General features: G+C 40.3%; 1 protein-coding gene across 1 annotated transcript in view; it reads left to right on the top strand.

Annotated features, from left to right (window-relative positions):
* The window catches only part of PPEF1 (protein phosphatase with EF-hand domain 1), a 28,500-nt gene that overhangs the window by 6,854 nt on the left and 552 nt on the right, over positions 1-21,094 (top strand). Inside the window, exons 4-15 of the mRNA XM_041399877.1 lie at positions 3,159-3,331; positions 5,025-5,139; positions 6,970-7,016; positions 11,085-11,251; positions 12,832-12,868; positions 13,342-13,491; positions 15,688-15,888; positions 17,226-17,411; positions 18,033-18,175; positions 18,814-18,920; positions 19,901-20,064; positions 20,907-20,991. Of these exons, the coding sequence (XP_041255811.1) occupies positions 3,159-3,331; positions 5,025-5,139; positions 6,970-7,016; positions 11,085-11,251; positions 12,832-12,868; positions 13,342-13,491; positions 15,688-15,888; positions 17,226-17,411; positions 18,033-18,175; positions 18,814-18,920; positions 19,901-20,064; positions 20,907-20,991 (1,575 nt within the window). The remainder of the gene's footprint in view (positions 1-3,158; positions 3,332-5,024; positions 5,140-6,969; positions 7,017-11,084; positions 11,252-12,831; positions 12,869-13,341; positions 13,492-15,687; positions 15,889-17,225; positions 17,412-18,032; positions 18,176-18,813; positions 18,921-19,900; positions 20,065-20,906; positions 20,992-21,094) is intronic.

The raw sequence follows: 21,094 nt of genomic DNA on the forward strand, positions 1-21,094 counted from the left end.
GGGTTTGTGGAAAATAAGAAGCAAATCCTTCTCTAACTTATACTTTTCTCCCTCATTTCCTGAAAAAAAATCTTCCTACCTTCTCAGCTTTCAATGGAAAGCTCTCTGGTCAGAGAAAGCTGGAAACTGCCTTTCCAGCAAAAGATGACCCATTTACTCACTCTTTTATGGGCACATTGAGGGTGAGAAGACTGCAGATGCGTCCTGAGAAAAATAGTGAGACTGGGAATCTAAACCTGTTCCTGTCAAGGTCACCAGGGCACCTCCAGGAGCCTTCCTTCAAAGGGGAACAAAAAAAAAAGTGTTGTTTTCTGCAGTTTCACTCCCCATGATGCCTCTCTTGCAGCTTTAACACCCTTCCAAGATGTTTTACACAGAGTGATTCTTGCAGTGGGGATAAGTTATAGCTGCTTGCAGTTTGCAGCACCAGGAATAGTGTGAAGGAAGAAATGTTTGAAGCATTTTAGAAATCTCCTTCCTCTTTGTAGGCTCAGTGTCCATTTGGCTTTGACCTGAGGGCTGTGGATATAAGTATTTGGCTTATGTAAGAGCGTTTCTCAAGGGTCAGAGGTGCTCTCAGGTGCCCCAATGGTCAGGCTGAAGGCATACAGATGGTGGCAGAACAGAGAAGTGAGTTCAGATCTGCAGAATTATCTGATTCCTGGTTACCCTGATAGTGAGTACATCCTTGGAAGTGTCAGCTTTGACTTGCCTTGAAAAACTCCCATGGCAAGGTGATCTGGTCAGGAGAATCAGGTATTTGGGCTTTCTGTGGCCAAATTGACTCCACTTAGCTCTGGGCATTTGTGTTTAACATGGAATATGGCTGTAGTTGTTTGTGTTTTGTTAATAGTGAGGGCTCAACTCTCTGAGCCTGGGCTAGACCTCTGGTGTCAGAGTACAAAGTAGGTCATTGCCTGTGCTCCCTCTAGTCAGTGGAGAGATGCAGATGCTGGTAGAGAATGTTTCATTCTGTCTTAACATGTGTGCCTGAACCAGGCATGCCAAGACTTTACATCCCTGTCTTTCAGTATAACTGAAAGAGCCCTGACGGCTTTGACTAGAAAAGCAAAATGGGGGGGTGCTGAATCCTTCAGAATTGTCCTAAATGGGGTGTGTGGTGAGCTGGGGTACTTGCTGGACAGCATGGTGATTCCCTAGGCTGCATTAGGTCATCCATTACTGACTGTTCAGAGACAGGACAGTCATGCTGTGCAGGAAGAAGCCTTAAAATCCAGCTGAAAGACAGCCTGAGGAGCCATAAGTACACTCTAAGACTAATGACCATGACTGGCTTTTGACTACTCATCCAGAAGTGGAAAATGGGGTATACTTTGCAGAGATATGCCCTACAGGGAAGGATTGGGTTTCCCAGCCTGAGCATGTGCCAAAAGAGAAGGGAGTCTGTTAGGAAGGCAGGTTCATGTTCAGAGGTAAAGTGAAGGATGGGTGGCCTGCTGTGTGCTGGAAGGGAAGGCAAGAGTAGGAGCAGGCATGGGCAGGTGTCTGCCTGGCATGAAAAGATCACTGAGATGCTGAGAAGATGACTGGCTCTGAAGGAGTCAAATCAGATGAGGACAGCTGGTTAGAACAGGCAAGAAATGAGGCATTTGGGTGGTCTGAGGAGTTGGTTCTGTAGTCCCCCACTTCTTGGGAAGTGGAGTGCAGAGGGAGATACTGTCCAGAGACCTGCTGCTAGAGCTGGAGCAAGAATTGCTGCAAATGTGTTTGGCTGATCACTTGATCACTGTGTGAGAATCAGCAATTTCAGCCCACAGTGACATTCTGGTGTCCAGTCAGACAAAGCTGTAACTGTGGTGGAGGACTGCAAATCAAACTGCACTTGGTGAAAATGGTGAATCCTGAGCACTTGATGTTACTTGATGCCTTAATCCATTTAAATGGCTGAGTATAACATTGCATTAGCACTGAAAGTGCTAATCAGCTCCCAGCTGAAGTGCTGATAGTAAAAGAGGACTTTTTAAAATCCAGATTACATTTTTATCTATTTATTTCCTTAATATTGATTTTATCCAGTTGCAAGACAAGCTGGCCTTTATGAATCTCATAATTTATGAGGTCACATGCTGGTTTTGGCTACTGTGAGTTCTGAGTCACAGCTACAGGTCAGCAGTAAACCAGCAATAAATAATACAGCTACACAGCTGTAAATAATACATTTTTATTTGCAGTTGAAGGAAATCAGGGTTACAGAAAACTTAACTGTAGCCCAGCAAAAAGTGTTTACAACAATCATCTCACAAGAGCAACTCTGCAACAGCATCTGCTAGAGCACTTTCATTTAGCGACTGTTTCTCTCTTTTAGAATAATATTTGACCAAGACAGTCTGCAAGAAGAAAACTGAAATCTGCTGATCAGTCAGTTACGTTTCAAGGTTATGTCAAGAAAAATATTGGATTGAAGCAATTAGCAGCGTTCCTGCTTCCTTCATATTCCAGGAAAATTAGAATATGGTCTACTTTCACCACTCTGTTTTTGTTTACTTTGTTTCATCCAGTAGTTTTATGGAAGCCAACCAAAAGCTGGCTTTGTTTCCTAGCTGTATCAGAAAGGTGTGATTTGCAATTTGCTGTGAATAAATATAATTTTGTTGGTGACTTTTAAAATAATCACTGTGACCTGCTGGTATTTAGCCTAAAAATTTTAAGTAGGAAATAAAAGCAATAGAAGGGAAACTTCAAAACCTGTATTAAAAACGTAATATTGAACTTTAAACAGATGATGGTCATTAAATGATCAGCCATGACTTTTGCGTCTCCTTGCATCACGGGGAAGGAGAAGGAAGGTTTGTACCAGGTGATGGTTCTCATTACCTGTGAGCAGACTGCTCCACAACTTCAGTGCAAAATGTTTTGCACCCTGACCACAGTTACTACAGTTGGAAAAGAGTTTTTGCCTGTTTTTAACTTTGGTTTGGTCTTTTTCCCCTTTTTGTGGTTGATTGGGTGGTTGGTTTTAGTATTGTGAAACAATCTGGGGAGACCTGGAGCTCTTCCACTATAGGAGGCAGGAGTCAGCCACTGTAATACTGCAGCACTTAAAGCTGTTATGTTCAACCAGTTCTGGCTATGCTGTTACAGCTCTATGGGTCCTGGTAGAGTTTATACATTTTTGTTTTCCTTCTATCTTGTTCCAGTTTCTCAAATTTTTACCAGTCCTAGTGCTCCTCAGGTGGTGGATGAAGACTTGTGTTTAAAAGAATTTGAAAAGAAGATTGATGTTCCAGACTCCTATGGTGGACCACGACTCTCATTCCCCCTTACTGTTGAAGATGCCAATGCTCTCCTTCATGCTTTCAGGAATGAACAGGTAATTTGCAACTAGCTTGTTTTCTTTTTTTAACCTATTTTACATCTGTCAAGGTGTAGTTCCACAATCCAATGTAAAGCTAAACTGGTGCCCAAAGAGATATTTCACCCTTCTTTTACATCTCATTACTTTTTCCTGTTAGCCCAATGTGATCATAAATGTGCATGGTAAGCTGTCTTGGGAGATTGATCTGGCTATAAGCTAACACAATAAAATCAAAAGCAGACAGTTCTCAGACAGACCAGTTCCCACATTTGATTCACTATTTTGCTGCATGACACCAGACCTCTCCCCTGGGGAGGAGGCAAGGACTAGTGAAATGAAATGGGAACCCTTAGCAGCTGCAAGGCAGGGGTTCTCAGTGAGAGTGCAGGACTGGGGAAAGTGTCCTAACTTAAAATAGAAACTAATTATCATCTTTTTATGGGTTAAAAGTGTTCATTGTTTGGTCCTGTGTCTTTTGTCCCCCACCTCATTCCTTTAGAGGAATTGAGGTGTAAGGGTTAATCACCTCATTGCAGGGTGCAAGACTCCACCATAACAGTGGAATGACTATAAAGCATTGCTAATGTAGCAGAACAGAGTGATAGCACAAATCTCTGGAGTTCAAGCTGCAGCTTTCAAGGCACTGAGGAGGCTGTTCCCCATTCTCTATATTCCTGAGCAAGCCCTTTTGTTGCCCACAAGATGAAGGTGTAGCAGGGAGGCATTAAACGGGACAGCTTTCTTTGAACTTGTAATGATTTGTGCTTAACAGTGTGCTGTATAAAAGGTGCAAGGGTCTATAATGCTTTTTAATTTACTAAATAAGAATATTTTTCTCTAGTAATTTTTCTGTGGAGGCTGATTGTAAAAATATCAAATATAAAGAACATGATAAATGAGCCAACCCAGACTTCACCTTACTGTCCACTCTCCCTTCTCTGGAATTATGGCTGGCATTTTATTAAGGAAACAGTCATATGTAATTGGCCTTTTTGATTGCTTAAAGACATGAGTCTTGAAAAGTCATTCTGTAGCTCATCTATCTCCTCTGCTAAAATTCCTCAGATCTCTGTTGAAATTAAAAGCTTTAAAAATCACCAACCAACAAAATTTTCATAAAAAACATCAGGAGAGAAGACCAGAAGCTTCAATGTTGCACTGTTATAACTTCTTCACTGTGAACAGGAAGATAACCCTTGCCAAGGCAGCCCTTACTGGAGTTTTCTTCTGATTATTTTTGCAATTTGCTGAAATATCATTTATGGCCTTTGGATTTTTTTGTTGTTGCTGTCTTGTGTTTTGGAGGTTGTGAGATATTTTTTGTTTGTTTTTTACTCACACCTAGAATGCCATCTTTTTGGTTTTTTTTTCCCAGTTACTTTAAACAGATGGCCTTATGCAGTGATTTTGAGTGCTCATAAGTCTTATCTCTTCTGAAAAATAGGAAGAATAGAAACAGTACAGTATAAATAAAGTGGGAAAATCTGTAAAACAAGTTCAGTAAGGGCTCCATATCCACTCACTGGGAAGGAAATGCAGAGCTATGAACGCTATTAATTCCCAGCACCAGGCCTTACAGCCTGTACTCATGTCTGGAGGTCTGCACTATAAATAACCCTGGCAGTACATGTCTGATATTAATAAAGCAGACAGACCTATTGCTAATTCAAATAAGTCTTCCTTTTCTACCTGCTTTTTATTTTCACAGCTGCTTCATGCCCGCTATGTACTGCAGCTGCTAAGTGAAACTAGGAGGGTTCTCAAGGAGATGCCAAATATTACCCATCTTTCAACTTCCTACTCCAAGGAGATAACTGTCTGTGGTAAGGTGCCAGAGAAGATAACTGCTTTGGGCTATGGGTTGATATTCTAATTGGTTAGAGAATGATACTGACATTTCCAAATCTTGCCATTAGAAGAAAGTCCTCAATGCCCTAAAAAATTATTTCTTTTTATTTATTTTCCCCCACAAATGCATAAATTGGAGCAAACAAACAAAAAAATACAGTTCCTGAGTCATAAAGTATATTTTAGGAAATTCTCTCACCTCCTCTTTCCTGTTCAACATTTCTGAATGAGTCAGTATTAATTCAGCTAACACTGCAGTGCAGCTTAAATGCTCCTGCACTTCCACCTCTAAAATGCCACCAAGCATTTTGATCACTGGCTGTAAGTCTCACCTCTTTCTCCTCTCACTGAGAAAAAAAACCTTACTCAGTAATGATTTTAATGATTTTAATCATAATTTACTCGGTAATGATTTTAATGAGGGTTTAATATGGGTGACAAGAAAGACCTTTCATTGCCAGCATGACTATCTAGGATAAATTGAAATTATAATAACCCCTCATTTCTAAGGAGACCCAAGAGGATGGATAAGTCTTTATACAACCAACAATTTAGTTGCACAGAATGATGTGTCACACAGTAAGGAACTAAGAGCTCTTTGCCCATCTATTTTGTTACACTTTTGTAAATTATGGATAATGGGATGTGGTATCCTGACTTGATACAGAATGCAGTAGCTGCAAAACAGAACAATAATGGTGACATAACTCTTGACATCTATCAGTGTGTGCTGTGTATAATAGTAAAGTGGTATAAGGGAGGTACTGTGGGACATGCAAAATAAATAATATTTTTTAAGATGTGATTATGGACCTATTTTGATTGTCAGGAAAGGGTTTGTTTAAATTAGGTTTTTTATAAACAATAATTTATTGACCAAGCCAACAAGACCCCATTCCAAACCAAGGAAACACAGATACATGATTGTTCACAACACATAAACATTCCTCTTCATGTTTGTATTGCATTTGCACTATGTAAGCAGCATCAAAAGGGACCCCTCTCCTGTACTGAAACTAAAGCTTTTGTCACCAGAAGGAGCCTCTGCAGAAGACAGATAACCCATTTTTAAACATAATTGGTCCAAAATGTTGATTTCTTATAATTTCAAATTAATAATGCAGATTAAATATATACCTGAAATGTTTGCATCCACATATGTGATAAATACCTATCATAGCTTGAAAGATCCCTTAGAACAAATTCAGCAGGCTCATAATTAATCAAAAGCACAGAAAATGTATACACATAAAAATGTAATTTCTCTTTTCCTAATTATTGGTGGTAAAAGCATATTATCAAAGATACAATTTGAAACTGTTCTGCAGCTTTGTGGTGGTGAGTCACAGACATGAGAAGGTTGGCTCTGTGAGCATGAAATGCAGTCAGATGCACAGGGGATCTGTGCTGCAGTGATGCTTTGTGCTGGGGTGAAATCCTCCTGCCTGTTCCAAACAAACCTCTCTAAAAGGGCCCAATCCATCATTCCTGTGGCCTTAGCATTGAGGCACACAGGCATGGACACTTCTTGACACTCTCCATTACTTCCTGCTGGTAGTAATCAAAACCTGTGCCTGAAACACATTCAGTTGTGCAGTATAGAAAGGGCTACTTTGGTAAATTTAAACCCATTAGTATATAAGAGTCTATTATATTTCAAAATGTCTTTTAGTGGCATTTTCTGGGTTTATATACATAAGGAAAATATAGGGAACATTTTATTAAGTCCAACTAATTCCAGTTTTATAATGCTAGTTTCTTCCTCAGTGAGAAAATTTTGTAAAAAAAGTTTTTGTTTCCTGTAGGAGATTTGCATGGAAACCTGGATGATCTTTTGCTGATATTCTATAAGGTAAGTAGGTACTCTGAGATGTAGCATTTTCACTTTAATTTGTTATTAATTTGTTAATTTGTAATTTTTCTTAATTTGTTATTAAGAACACATATTTATATGTGACAGATTTAGCACCATTAGAACTGCTCATGTGGTGCCCATACACCACACACACAAATCCTGGAACAATTTGGTGTCCTTGTCAGAGCTTTCCCTTCTTCATGTTCTCCTGCTCACTGTGAAGGAGATTGAGGAGATTATTATTTTCCTGAATGTTCAACTGCAGCATGAGCCAAAACATAAGAGGACTCCTTGCAAAGTCTCCAAAGTTCTGCCACTGTTTTAAATTCCATATTAACTAAAGTCTGCTAAAATCAGGAGCTGAGTTCCTGATGTAACACTACACCGTGGATAATTTTAACATTCAAGAAAAAATGCAGAAGCTTTTATTTAGGCCTTCCACTGATACCTGCAGGTTTTTTGGTTTGCTTTTGGGTTGGTTTCGGGGTTTTTGTTGTTTGGTTGGCTATTTTTTTGTTTTGGTTTGGTTTTTTGGGTTTGTTGGGTTTTTATTGTTGTTGGGTTTTTTTTGGGAGAGAGGTGGTTTTGTTTCTATCAGGTAACAAGAAAGAGTGGTGTTTAAAAGCTTTTTAAGCCTTGGAAGCAATCACATGGTCTGCACAAAATAGAAGTACTTTGTGCATCCTTTACATATCCTTTTTTATCATGCTAAAAAAAGCATAGCTTTTTACTATGTTTTACTGATGTGTGAAACAAATTAAGCTTCAGGCTAGCTCTTCCACAATTGTGTGTTTAACTGAAGATGCAGGAAATGTTGTGTATTTAGTTTCACATCCATCTTCAGGATGAATCACCACCTTTGACTGAGCAGGTACTCTCTTTGATTTGAGCTTTCCGGGGCAGGGGGAAAGGGTTTGTGTCAGATCCGTACACGTTCATCTGCACTGAATGGAGACTGAAGTGAGCCAAACCAGGTGTTTAAATTATGTCATTCTCCCCCTGATTCCAGCTTTGTTACACTTCATCTGAGACTTGTTCAGCGTGAATGTGGCTGTTTTGCCCAAGTGCGCACCTGAAGTCTGTTGAAGTATTGTTAAAATATAATCAGACCTTTTTACAGAGTCCTGCTTTTCTTACTAACTGTGAGGTGATGGTTCTCATTACCTGTGAGCAGACTGCTCCACTACTTCCATGCAAAATGTTTTGCACTGATGATCAACCATCTTTAGCTGGTCCTTGGCTTGCAGTCCTTTGGTTGTTTAGCTCTCTTTTAAAACTAGAATAAGTATGATGCATATTGGTTTCACACACAGAACCTGGAATGGGAAATATAACTATTTTGGAGATAAATGCTCAGATAGAATTATATTTATGACTGCATTCAGCCTGCATTTTATTTTTTTTGGAGTAAACAGATGCCAATTCTTTCCCCCCCCCTAATGGATGCTATAAAGAGAAAAAAACAAGCAACTCTTATCCTGACTTCAGTAAATTCAGAGCCAAAACTCTCACTGACTTCAGACTAGAGATAATACCCAGCTGTTCTCTGTTAAATTTCTAGGGAAGTCCATTCCATCAAACCAAATAAAATGGGCAAATGTTTTGTTATTTCAAAGTAGTTGAGAATGTAGAGAACATATGATAGAGATGATTAGTTATTTAGAAGCAAATTAAATCACACTATTTTATGTCCCCTCTGAGCAGTTTTCTCAGATGAGCAGTGAACCCAGTTGGCTTCTGGGATCCATTTTTTTTCTCCTTCCTAAACTCTGTTTCAGTTGGAATGGATTTCATCCTCCGAGTTGGTACCTTGGAGTACTACCTTAAACAAGAGGGTGCAATCCTAAATAATGCCATGGGAGTGATCTCGGTCTGCACATGGCTGTGCAGAGCTGAAATGGATTCTGAAGGCCTGCATGCAGACCAGGCTTGTCACTTGCACAGTCCACCCCCAGCAAACACACAGAGCTGGCAATATACAGCATATTGATACGATGCTGCAAATGGTGTGGAATCTTACACCTGGTTTGGCTGAAGCTAAGACTCCTGCTTTTTTTTCCTCAATAACCAGTTTGTAAGGTTCATTCTGACCTAGCATTAATCTTCATCAAATTACAGCATTTCCTGATATTCCTTGAAACACTTGAATTTTAAATTATGTATTGCTAAGTTAGATTGTTAAAGAGATGCTATAGATAGAAATGGCCTGAAGCAGTAGAAAATGCCAACAACAAACGGAAGTTAATTAATCACTAACCCAGGAGATACAGTAATGATGCCCAGCAGCAAGTTACTAATCATTAGAGGGCCGTGTTTGCCTCTCTGACATGTCAGAGGCTGCAACAGCCTTTAATTTCGTTTTGCTCTCTTTGTTGGTTGAAACCACAGAAAAGGAAAGTGCATGAGTGTGGAACAAAACTAAAATGTCACATTGAAGTTGGAAGTCCAAACCAAACTTGTTTAAAACTCAAATTGTGTGTAATCTTTTCCAAAAGGAGGGTGACAGTGTCTGGAGCGTGCTCCAGTAAATGTTTCTTTCCATGAGGACTGCAGTTAGAGTGGTTGTGTGTATAGTCACAATCCACTGGTGGATTCACATGCCTATTGGTTTTAAGGCAAAGCTTGCATTTATTTGTTATTTATCTATCTTTCCAGAAACAGCTGCTGAGTTTCTGCTGTCTGTTCCACTCCTGAAATCCATCGTCTCCTTTATAAAATCACTTCAACCCACTGCATTAGAAGAGCCTCATACATTGCCACACCTGTGAGCACAGAGCAAGCACAAGCCTTCTAAGTTAACTTGGAAAGGGCTCAGGACAGGCTATAGCAAAATCCAAGGAAGCTGAAATTTACAGCAGCCAGGATGGAGAGACCAGGGTTCACTACTGCAACCTTAACATGAAAGCACACAACACTGATTGGGACAAAAAAAGATATTCTCATAAGGATTCAAATTACACACTATATGGAGTCCCTGGCCACTTTATACATCCTGCACTAAGGCAGAATACCAGTAATGCCATAGGAACACAAGAAAGGCTTGACGCTGATACTGTAGATATATTCAAGAAGTGGGATGTCTTGCAATGCTGCCAGAACTTTTAAGAGTGGCTTCCACAGTTATAATGTAATTTTATAGATGTTCCATTGGTATTTCTTGTGCATATCAATTGAGAAAACAGAGGTTTCCCTCTTCTGGCAAGTCAAAGCTGAAATACTATTTCTGGTACTGATGACTGGAAATGATGAAGCTACATATAGGTGGTGCTATATTTTCTGTAAGTTTTTGGCACCCATTCATGTGCTGGTAATTAATCTAATAAAACAAACTATCAGTTCAAAATACTTGTATTTACAATGTCACCATTTATAATAAAGCATTTCTCTGTATCTTCAGAAAAAAAATAAGGTAAGAAATACCTGTATATCCAGCCTCTCAGGTTTGTGAGCTTTCAAGTGTATTTTGGCTCTCATATGTAAAATTCAAGCAGTGCTTTCAGGATTAAAGCAACTGAAATCAAACTCTTCAAGTCTTAAGTTCTGCCTTAAGATTTTATATCCTCTGGACTACAGTCCTTCTCAGGAGTTTTGAAAGCATACACTGCAAACAATGTAAATATACAAAATCCATTCAAACTTACATCAGAAGATAATTTTTCATGTATTTCTTACCTTCCATTCAAACTGAACGACTCCCTTCTGAAATTACAAGTAATTTAAGTGTGTAATTTCCTGGCAACAGTTGCATTAACAAAAACGTATGTTTTACTACAAGACTGATGTTCTTTTTGGTCCCTTTCAATTTACTTTAATAAGTAGAGGAAGGGATTAGAGATGACATTGTAAGAACAGCCAGAGAGGTCCCCTCTTCTCTAATGGTTCAGGTTGTCTGATAGGAAGGTTTTTATTCTAAACAGGAGATAAAGAAATGCTGCTTTTTAGATCTCTGTATTATGCAGAATTTTTTTTCAAAATTTCTAGCAATGGGATCTCATTTAAATGCTATTTCCTCTATTACAGTAGCATAGCAGCCTCTCTAAATGCCTCTTTTTTTTCTTTCTGCAGAATGGTCTGCCTTCAGAACAAAACCGCTATGTCTTTAATGGTGATTTTGTCGACAGAGGGAAAAATTCTATGGAAATACTTATAATCCTATTTGCATTTCTTCTTATCTATCCCAATGATTTACACTTGAATAGAGGAAACCATGAAGACTACATCATGAACCTGAGGTAGATTTTGGGGGTGGGGCAGGTAATATCTGGCCTATCACTAAAAATATTTGAGCTTTTGAATGCTACTTTAGCCACTCTGACACCCTAAAATTAAATAATGTTTTATTAAGTAGTCGGGTGGAGCTTTGCCTTTTCAGCATGTGTGTGGGAAAGGAACATCCTCACTACACACAGACATTTGAATGGCAATCATGTCCTGTCTTTGAGCTGATCATAGTCCATTGAAGTCAGAGGGCTTAGTGCAGCTTCCAAAATTGGGGAAGGACAGATGGAAGCACATATTTAGCAAAATCTGATATTTTAGTTAACTTTGAACTAAGATTTCACTTCTCTAACACAAGGGGCAGGTAAATATCCTACCCTCTACTCAGAGGAGCTTCATCAATTGGAGGTGTCAGTGCAGGAAAGCTGACACCCTGTTTTCTAACACACATTTGCACTTAACTGTGCAGTGCAGCCAAGGGAGTGAGCACAGCCAATGGCTCTGGCTGTAGTTAAAGTGTGACTTGGAGACAAAAAGTATCTCAGAGATGTGAGAACTCCTCAGTCCTACTCCCTACAATTCCAAACTGCCCCAGAAAGCCTTTGGGTGACTGACTGGTGGGTAACCTGCTGTACCCCTTGGATCATTTGATGTGGCACACAGGATGTATTGCTGTCGTAACACAGGCCTCTGTGTTAGCATCTGTCAGAGGCCCATAGGCAAGTCCTACTAGTGATCCACAAAAGAGAAGCAGTTTCACGTGATAGTTAATTTTTCAGCACTTAATTGAAAATACCCCAAAAAACAACAAACATAAACCAAGATCAGTTACTTAATCTACAAGGTAGGAAAACCTACCTTGTAGATTAAGTGACTGATATTAGCTAATATTTTCTGCTGTTTTCCTCCCCAAAACAGCAGAAAATATTAGCTAAGTCTGTGATGGTATGGAATGCACAGATGTATTTCTGTCTATCACTCTTTGCTATGTGTTTTGATTAGTAGTGCTGCACATTGATAAATTTGAAAGCTGAGTGTTGTGAAAATGCCCTCGCTGAAAGATATCTTGGTGTTAAAAGAATTAGGTGTCAAAATCCTTGTCCCTTGTGGGGGAAAATATATGACTGTTGGATGAAACTCTGAACAATCTGATCTAGTGGAAGGTGCCCCTGCCCATGTCAGGGGTTTGGAATGAGATGACCTTTAAGGCACCTTCCAACCCAAAGCATTCTATGATATGATTATATGATATTTAAGACAAAAACTCTCTGAAGGTTTTGTGGAAATTTTTGCCCATCATCAGGTTCCTTTGGAATTTCTCTCTGGTGTCTAAAAGGTAGAGCTGGCAAAAAGGCCTCTTAAGAAATACTAGGCTGGATTCTGTTCCCAACCTCCATTATGCACAAGAAACCAGTTTAAGTCAAACTTAAAATTCTCAAGTCAGAGTGGAGGAAAGCACATTTCAACTGAGGTGAGATGGAATGGCAGATGAAAAAGGGGGCTAGTAAAAGGGGGCCAGTAAAACACCATAGCACAGGAAACCATGCAGGAGAGGCATATTGAAAACCAGTTCATGATGCTGTCCTGTTTTCAGATATGGATTCACAAAAGAAGTTTCAAAGAAGTACAAGGTAAGATTCCTCCTCCTTTCCCTATATATTTTTGTAGTCTTGCACATGTAAAATGAAACCTGTGTAAACAAGAAAAAGTCAAACCAGTTTATTTAGGTGTAGCAGAGCATTACTTTAATTATGTAGGTGAAATTATTTTGGCCTATCAGTAGAATAACTGACAAAACAATTTTAAGTGCTAGTCTCTTATGCCCAGAGATCTGTGGGATGAAATAAGTAACATCCATAAGAACAATCAAGAACACAAAAAGAGGTGAACATGAAAGAAAAAACTAAACACTACAGAGACAATCAAATGGCCCCAAAATAAATGTTGGAACATGTTTATCAGGGTTGCAGTTCAGGATATCACCTGAACAAAACTGTTCATATAAATTGTATATAAATTGTAGCAGACACTTCAGCAAAATCTTGAATTTAGAAGCAACAGAATCTGCCAGAAATAGGATCTAATGTAAGGGTATATTTTACAGGATCATTGGAAACAGATTTTGTGTCTTCTGCGAGATGTTTTTAGCTGGCTTCCCCTTGCCACTATAATTGATAGCAAAGTTCTTATACTACATGGGGGGATTTCAGACACGACAGATTTGGATTTCCTGAATGCACTTGAGAGAAATAAGGTAAGAGATCATATTAATGTGAGGGCAATTTTGTTTTCTTTTAAATTTTTTGCGGTACAAATGCTAGGATCAAGTAATTTGCATTAGGAAAGTAAATGGCAGCAGTGTAAGGCATGTAAGAAAAATTATAGTCCAATTTTTCTTCAAAATCAGGGCTTAGGAAGCAAGGATGCAGTAGGTTGTCTAGCTCTCCAGATAACATGGGTCTTTTGACCTTAAAATAGTTAAAGCCACTTTAGATGCCTCCTCCTGCAGTGATGACCCATTAGCCAGAAAGTATGAAAATGACTTGATTGTTGGGCATTTCCTTTAGACACTTTAGAAATCAATTTAGCCACATATTTCCAGCACTGCCTTTTTTCCTGGGGCTGTGCTTCTGCCATCTGTTGTGTGGGGGACGTTCTCCACCTGTGAGGCGCTCCCTTGGCAGCAGCTGAGCGTTGTACATGTGGGAGAGCCTTTCCAGAAGGATCAAAATTCAAGAACTGGCCTTGATAAAACAGAATCCACTACTTTTCAGGGATTTAAAAGACAAAAATGTTCATTTTTTTCCTGAAATGATGAGCAAACACAGACCTTAAATGGTGAGGGATTTGTCTCAATTTGAACAACTAAATCAAGATGTCTGTTTGTGATCAGGGTGCTGAGACTCCTCATAGTGGAGATCCAGGAGATCTGGTGGAGATCATTACGTCGGCACATGTCTCCAGTGCTGTTCAAGGAAGTGCCCCGTTGGCTAGGGATGTGCCCTGTGGCCTTAGCCTGCCTCTGAAGAAAGTCTTCTCTGTAGGTCCCCTCCACCAGTGCCTTTTAGGCCAGATTTGTATCTTCCCCCCTTCACACTAGTTCACAGCCATAGTGGAGCATCTCAGATGGCATAGGAGACCAATGTTTGAGCAACTTAATGTACCCTGTCATCAATGGCTGTGGAATCTAGAGCTATTCTTGTCATCCTCATATTTTCTAAAGCAGAAATAAATGCTTTGCAGGACAGTCAGTTGTGTCTCTTTTTTAAAGATATGAAAAACGACACAAATACTTCTGATCATTGGAGTCTAGGCTCCGTTGGCTGCACCACTGTGCACTAAAACTGGGTCCTAACCATGAGCTGAGTTCTGCCCATGCTTTCACCAGGGCTCAGCTGTGCATGTTTCTGTGAAATGCAGTGTCTGTGAAATGCAGAATTAACCGGTCAAAGTGGCTGCCACAGGAGAGCATTGCTAATGAGACATGTGTGGGCCACAACCCAGGGCAGTGTCACTCAAGGCCAAGTGATGTATTTTAATTGGTACAGCTGGCAGCTGACAGGTTTCAAATACTGGTCAGTGCACTGGTGAATAACCCTGTGTTGTGCATTTGTTTTGAATTAGTCCTTTTCTTTGTTAAAGAGTAAAATCTGGGGGTCTGCTGACTGTGTATGTTTTATTGGTGAGTGGTTTTTTTTTGGTTTTTTGGGGGGTTTTTTGGCTTTTTTTTTGGGGGGAGGATCTTTTATTTTGCTTTGGGTTTTTTGGGTTAGTTGGTTGGTTTGGTTTGGGGGTTTATTTTGGCTTTGTTCTAGAAATAAGCTAGTGTGAGAGAATTTCAATGAGAAGACATTCTCTGGAGAAGAATCCATGTTAACGGTCATTCATGGAACCATGGCGCACCACTCCAGAAAATCAAATGCCCACACATGTTTGTGGAGTTTGATTTAACAGTATATAGCCTGGTGTAATATTCCATCAGTTTCACTACTGTCTTCCTGATACTCCATTTAATTTAGCCAAATTAATCTAACAGCATGGTACTGTGTCAGAGCAGAAGTGAATGGAGTTTCACCTTATGTGCAATATGAATGTATATTTTATTTCCAGGGAAGCTGGGCACTGAAGTGTCTTCCTGAGCCCAGGCCCTACTTGCTGTATAGTGAGACCTTAAGATTTACTGTGTTTGGAATGAGTGTGTGTGTCTGGATAAGAATATGAAAGCAGCTCTGAAGAGCCTGCTTACTGATAGGTATAAAGCAAAATTTCTGCAAGTGCCAAATACCTGCAGCTTCTCCCAAACCTGTGAAATCAGGACATTATGGGAGTTAACATTAGTTGAACTCTCAAGGAGTTCTCTTGAGTATAGGAAACATGAGCTGGTGTGCCTTTCAGCCAACATCTCTGTATGAACTTTTGTTGTTGTGATGGTAACTTTTTTTTTTTTTAGTTGAAATCTTTGATGCGGCCACCAAAGTCAATGAGAAACAGACAGGACCAAGTGAAGAAGAGAATTCCCATGACCAAACCCAGTAAACACATTGCCAACCAGCATGTTGCAGGGAAGACACAACACATCTCCTCATCGGACTTCACTGAGCCTTCAGGTTCAAATTTGCCTCCAGACCCCGCCCTGAAGGAATGGAAACAAGTAGGTGAAACCAAAGACTCAGTGATACCAAACCCCTCCTGCACAAACTCAGCCGGTTTGTTCTGGCAGTGTGTTCATGGGTCTGACTGAACTGTCTCTTAATAGGAAAACAGTCATTCTAAGGAGTGTATTAGATACCTATTAGGTTTTTTGGATGCTCTTTGTAGACCTGATAATAAAAGCTTGGAGTTTTATACCTTACAAGTAAAATTCACCCAGTATTTTCTTTTCATAGCCGTTAGGAGGAGGAAACTGCTCAGTAGGAAATGGATTTGCCTGCCCTCGTGTGGTTGGATCTGTTGGTACATAAATGGTTGTTGGTTTAAACAGGTCAGACTGCAATTGTTGGTGAGATAAAGCACCTTTTTTTGGCTGTGCTTTTGGCAGCTGAATGCTGATATAGCCCAAAAAAAGCCACCCAGCTCCTGAGACATACAGGCAGATTACTCAGAAGTGGGAATTTTTTTTCCTCTGGCTGTTCATTTAATCTTGAGTATCAGAGCAAATATAGAGGTTTTGTTATACTGTAATTTAATAAATTGTGACAATTTGGAAAGCTTAATTTCTCTGAAAATCTGACTTCCCAAGATACCTATATGACCTACAAACTAACATAATGAGCACAAACAAGGCTCCCCTTTCCCCACCAAATCTGACACTCCCCCAGCTAATCAAGCATCCAGTAAGTCATGCTCACAAACATGAAGTGGAATGGGTTAGTGAATCCTTGCCCAGAAAAGTTTAAACAAACACATTTTGAATAATATTTGCTACTGACTAGAATTAAACCATGATAATTCATCTTCATGTCTGAACCCTGCTAAAGTGCTAATATGTAAAATGTCAGTTTGAAATGTGAGCTAACTGAAGACAATAAAGCCAAAGGCAACTCTTGGCATGCTTAGAGCAGGTACTCCCAAGCTTAGATAAAACCACTGACCAATGTGGTTGTCCAGTCTATGCTGGGAAATAGAAAATGCCTCTCCTACTAACATGTGAAGAAGGCAGCTTTTTTTCTCTTTGGATTAGCCCAAGTAATGTTTCTGGTACACCTGCCCAAGTCTGAAAACCTCAGCTGTGAAAGGAGGTACACTTCTGAAATTATATTTCTTCTGAAGCAAAAAAGTTAATCTAAAATCTAGATAATGTTTCTTAAAAAGTAGAACAAAAGTCCAAGCCCAAAAGAATATGCTCCTGAAAGGAAGGAAAAACCTCAAGGCCTATGTGTTTTTATCCTGTACTGTGGAGCTTTTGCTGTGGCCACGACTTTAGACAGCCATACCCTGTTAGTCTTCCTCTACTATCAGTCCTCACTTGCTTGAGTTTGCTGTTTATAGATCCTTGACATTCTGTGGAGTGATCCAAGAAGCCAAAATGGCTGTACACCAAACAAGTGTCGAGGAGGAGGCTGTTACTTTGGTCCTGATGTCACTGCCAAGCTGTTTGAGAGATATAATCTGAAGATGCTCATCAGGTCTCATGAATTTAAGCCAGAAGGTTATGAGATCAGTCATGATGGGAAGGTAAGATGCTTCCATGTAAAGTAGAATTCTCCTGTGAATTTCACAGGAACATCCACAGTATATTTTTCTGCAAAATTTATTTTAAAAAAAGACAGTCACTTTGTTAAAGTGGGTTTGGGGGAACTTTGTCCTAGATAGATGTTACAACAAATTACTGAGTTCTGAGTAACAAAATTTTTACATCTTTCGGGAGTGAAGACCAATTTATTACTTACATGAAAACAAATGGACATCAACAAAATCCCCAAGAGTTGTGTGTAAATACAGTTCAAGACATGTTCTGAGGCTCTAGAAGCCTTTAACTTACTGATTTCTCTTCTGGCCCTTTCTGCTTTTTAACATGCTGTATTGAGAGGCCAACAAGAATCCTGAAAATCAAGACTCTCTTAGAAAGAGGTTTCTCTTAAACAGCATGTTATATCTCACTGCTCTCTGAAGCCTGACAGGTCAGAAATAAAAGCCCAGAGCTCTGACTCAAAAGGCAAGAGCAATTTGGTGAATCACACAGTCTTATATGTAGACACATAATTTTGTAACCTGGAATTTTTTCTCAGATCAGTTTCAGAAATGTGTCAGGAAGAGCTGTTGTGGCCAATCCAGTTTCTTTGTTTCCTGTGTCAGGTTATCACCATATTCTCTGCCTCTAACTATTACGAAGAGGGCAGTAACCGGGGCGCTTACATCAAGCTGAATCCCGAGCTGACCCCTCGCTTTGTGCAGTACCAGGTCAGCAAGCTCACGCGCAGGCAGAATCTCCGGGAGAGGTAAAGCGTGTGTTGCGTGCAGTGAGCAGGGACTCACCTCACAGTGAGCGTGCCTGCCACAAATCTAGAGCTTGACTGAATAACTGAACAGGCATCCATTTTCCTTGATTCTCGCTGGTTTTCTATTTTACAATTAAAAATTAATACAGCAGACAAAACATGTTCTAGGGGCTTAACTTGGTTTCCTGAGAAACACCCAAAGGTAATTAGGTGAGGTAAGCAGTTAGAACAGACGATTGTCAGGGAGTCATAAATGGCCTGCACCTGTCTGCTTTAAGGCTGCAGTGTTAATCTGGACAAATCCTGTTATGAATTGAGTCCCAAAAGTTTATCATGACCGCTTTGCCATGCCTAGTAGTGTGGTCAGATTACTAAAGGAAAGCAGCTTGGAATTACCTGCATAAACTCAATTATCTCATAAACTCAATTTATTCTTATGGAGCACTGTTGGTTTTGTTTGGTTTGGGGTTTCCCCCTGCTGAATGTTGTGTGTTTTGGGTCATCCTACTTAAACACACTAGACCCTGAACATACTGCATGTTAAAGGATATAAGAATTTTATAATGAGTGTTGAAAAGTATAACATGCGAGAGGATTTTCATCCTTTCATAAATCTGCTGATGTTTTTTTCCTCCTAGGGTAGGTACAATTGAATCATCTGCCTTAAAGTCCTTACGAGAGAAGATTTATGCACACAGGTCTGAACTCATCAGTGCTTTTGCACAATACGACGTCAGTGGCACAGGTACTGCTTCCTCTCTGTCCCGTTGCCACCGTGGGGAAAACAGCTTCCATGTGTGTGGGAGGCAGAGGGGACAAGCCCCATGGAGAGGAGTTCTGCCTGCCTGCCAATGTCAGGCTGAGGGAGGCAGAGGCTGGTTGACCTTGTTTGTCATGACCACAGAGGAGGATGGGCATTGGGAAGAGCTCAGCCCAAACAGTTTGAGGGGATGAAGCTTGAAGTAGGAAAAATAAAACTGAAAGACATGGGCAAATAAATAAATTATGTTTGCTGTTGGGTGGAGAGTTTGGGCAGGCAAATCCAGTTCCAGAAGCTCAAAAGTCACCAATACCTTCATGTAAGACTGCCTTCAAAATGTGTCAGACAGGGAACTGGGGTCTCGTGTGGGGGGATGTGGAATGGGTCTCCTTCTGAGTCTGGGAGATACCTGAGGAAAGTTGCCTGCCTATGCCTCCAGCAGACACACAGCCTGCCTCTGCTTCTAACAGACACACCCTCACCTCAGCTGAAGAAAATCAGTGCTAAGTTAATAAATGAACCTTTTATGTAGAAGCAAGAAGTTGATTTCTGCCACAAATACTTTTCCTTGTGATGGCTTCTCACTTGACCGTGTTCTTACAAGGGCACTCAATAACATGATGTTGTTTCTTTGGCCACTGAGCAGCTGTTTCACATATTTCTGTGTGGCTGAGTTTTCAGCCACATCACTCTAATTGCAGCTCAGCTGAAACCTGAAGTACTCTTCATGGCATAATCTGGCTTTCTCAAAAGGTGTTAAAACATGCTGAACATCATAACAGCATCACAACTTTGTGGCTGAAAGGGACCTGTGTAAATGCCTAATCCAACCCCACTGCTCCTTTGTTATGAGGGTTTTTATCCCAGGGTTCAGAGAGAATCCTTGTGTTTTGTAACCCTTTGTGCTGGTGACTGATGTGTGCTGTGTCCCGTACTTTTAACCATGGCCTGACCCCTTCCGGCAGGCAGGATTTCTGTCAACGACTGGGCTGCAGCCATGGAGTCTGTCCTACAGCTGGAACTGCCCTGGAGGATGCTGCGGTCTCAGCTAGCACAGATGAACCCAGATGGAGAAGTTGACTTCATGTCATGTTTTTATGATTTGAAAATGGGTCAACCTATAAAAGAGGTAAAGAGGAAAACACCTCCTTGCAATTCTTGGAGGAACAACTTTTGGTGCAAATTGAAGCACAAGGCAGTGGTTTGGCCCAACAAGTAGACATCTACAGCTGAACTAGTTGCTGAGCTTCCTTTTTTAGTCACTGGAGGAAAATGAACACTGCTAGGGTACGAATCATCATTCCCTGCTAAGGTAGATGCTTAAAATAGGTTGGATGAATCACATGCTGGAGCTGCTTCTTACTTTCTCTTGGCTCTCGAGGGCGTTTAGATAATGGAGCTGAGGAGATGTGACAAATCCTGCCCAGAGCACTCAACCCTTACTCTTTGAAATGAGCTTTTCAAACAAGCTCCAGAGGCAGTTCAGTCCCCTGTGGGAGGAAGTCACATTTATAGATGCACTTTTAGATATTTATAATGGTATCTGAGGTCACTTCTACAGAGCCCAGTTGTTACCAAATGCTGCACAGTGCTTTGGAACACAGGTATCACCATAATTTTCCTAAACAGCAGGATCCATTCACATCTGTACAGTGAATGCTTTGTAGGAGTGCACGGTCTACACCATCTTCCGTAGATTATCCAAGATTATTTCCACAAATAATTACTGAAGGTAGGAGGTGTGAAGGGCTCCTTTCCCCCTTGCCCTGCCATCTGAAAGTGACAGGTTTTATCTGATTATTCCTCAGGGCAAGACACAGAAGTGTCATTCCAGAGAACTAAGCATAAAGATTTGGTTTTTTACATATGACAAGCTAAACTGGAAAAATGGAAATTGGATAGTATACTCTGTTGGTTAAATTAACTCAAACCAAGGTCTGAATAGCTTGTTGTATGTGATTTCAAAACCAGGCTCAGCCAGCTTTGGCAGAAACACTGTGCAGATACAGAAAGGATCTGGAGATCATCTTTAACATCATTGACAAAGATCACTCAGGTAAGTCCAGGTAACTTCACTGTGTCAGCTCTAGGGAGCCTATACCAGTTATCTTTTCCCCACTGTGTTTCCTCCTTAAGGCTTCTAAATACAGAGGAACCAG

The sequence above is a fragment of the Onychostruthus taczanowskii genome, unplaced genomic scaffold (genome assembly GCF_017590055.1).
Source record: "Onychostruthus taczanowskii isolate IOZ18803 unplaced genomic scaffold, ASM1759005v1 scaffold17, whole genome shotgun sequence".
NCBI classification, from domain to species: domain Eukaryota; kingdom Metazoa; phylum Chordata; class Aves; order Passeriformes; family Passeridae; genus Onychostruthus; species Onychostruthus taczanowskii.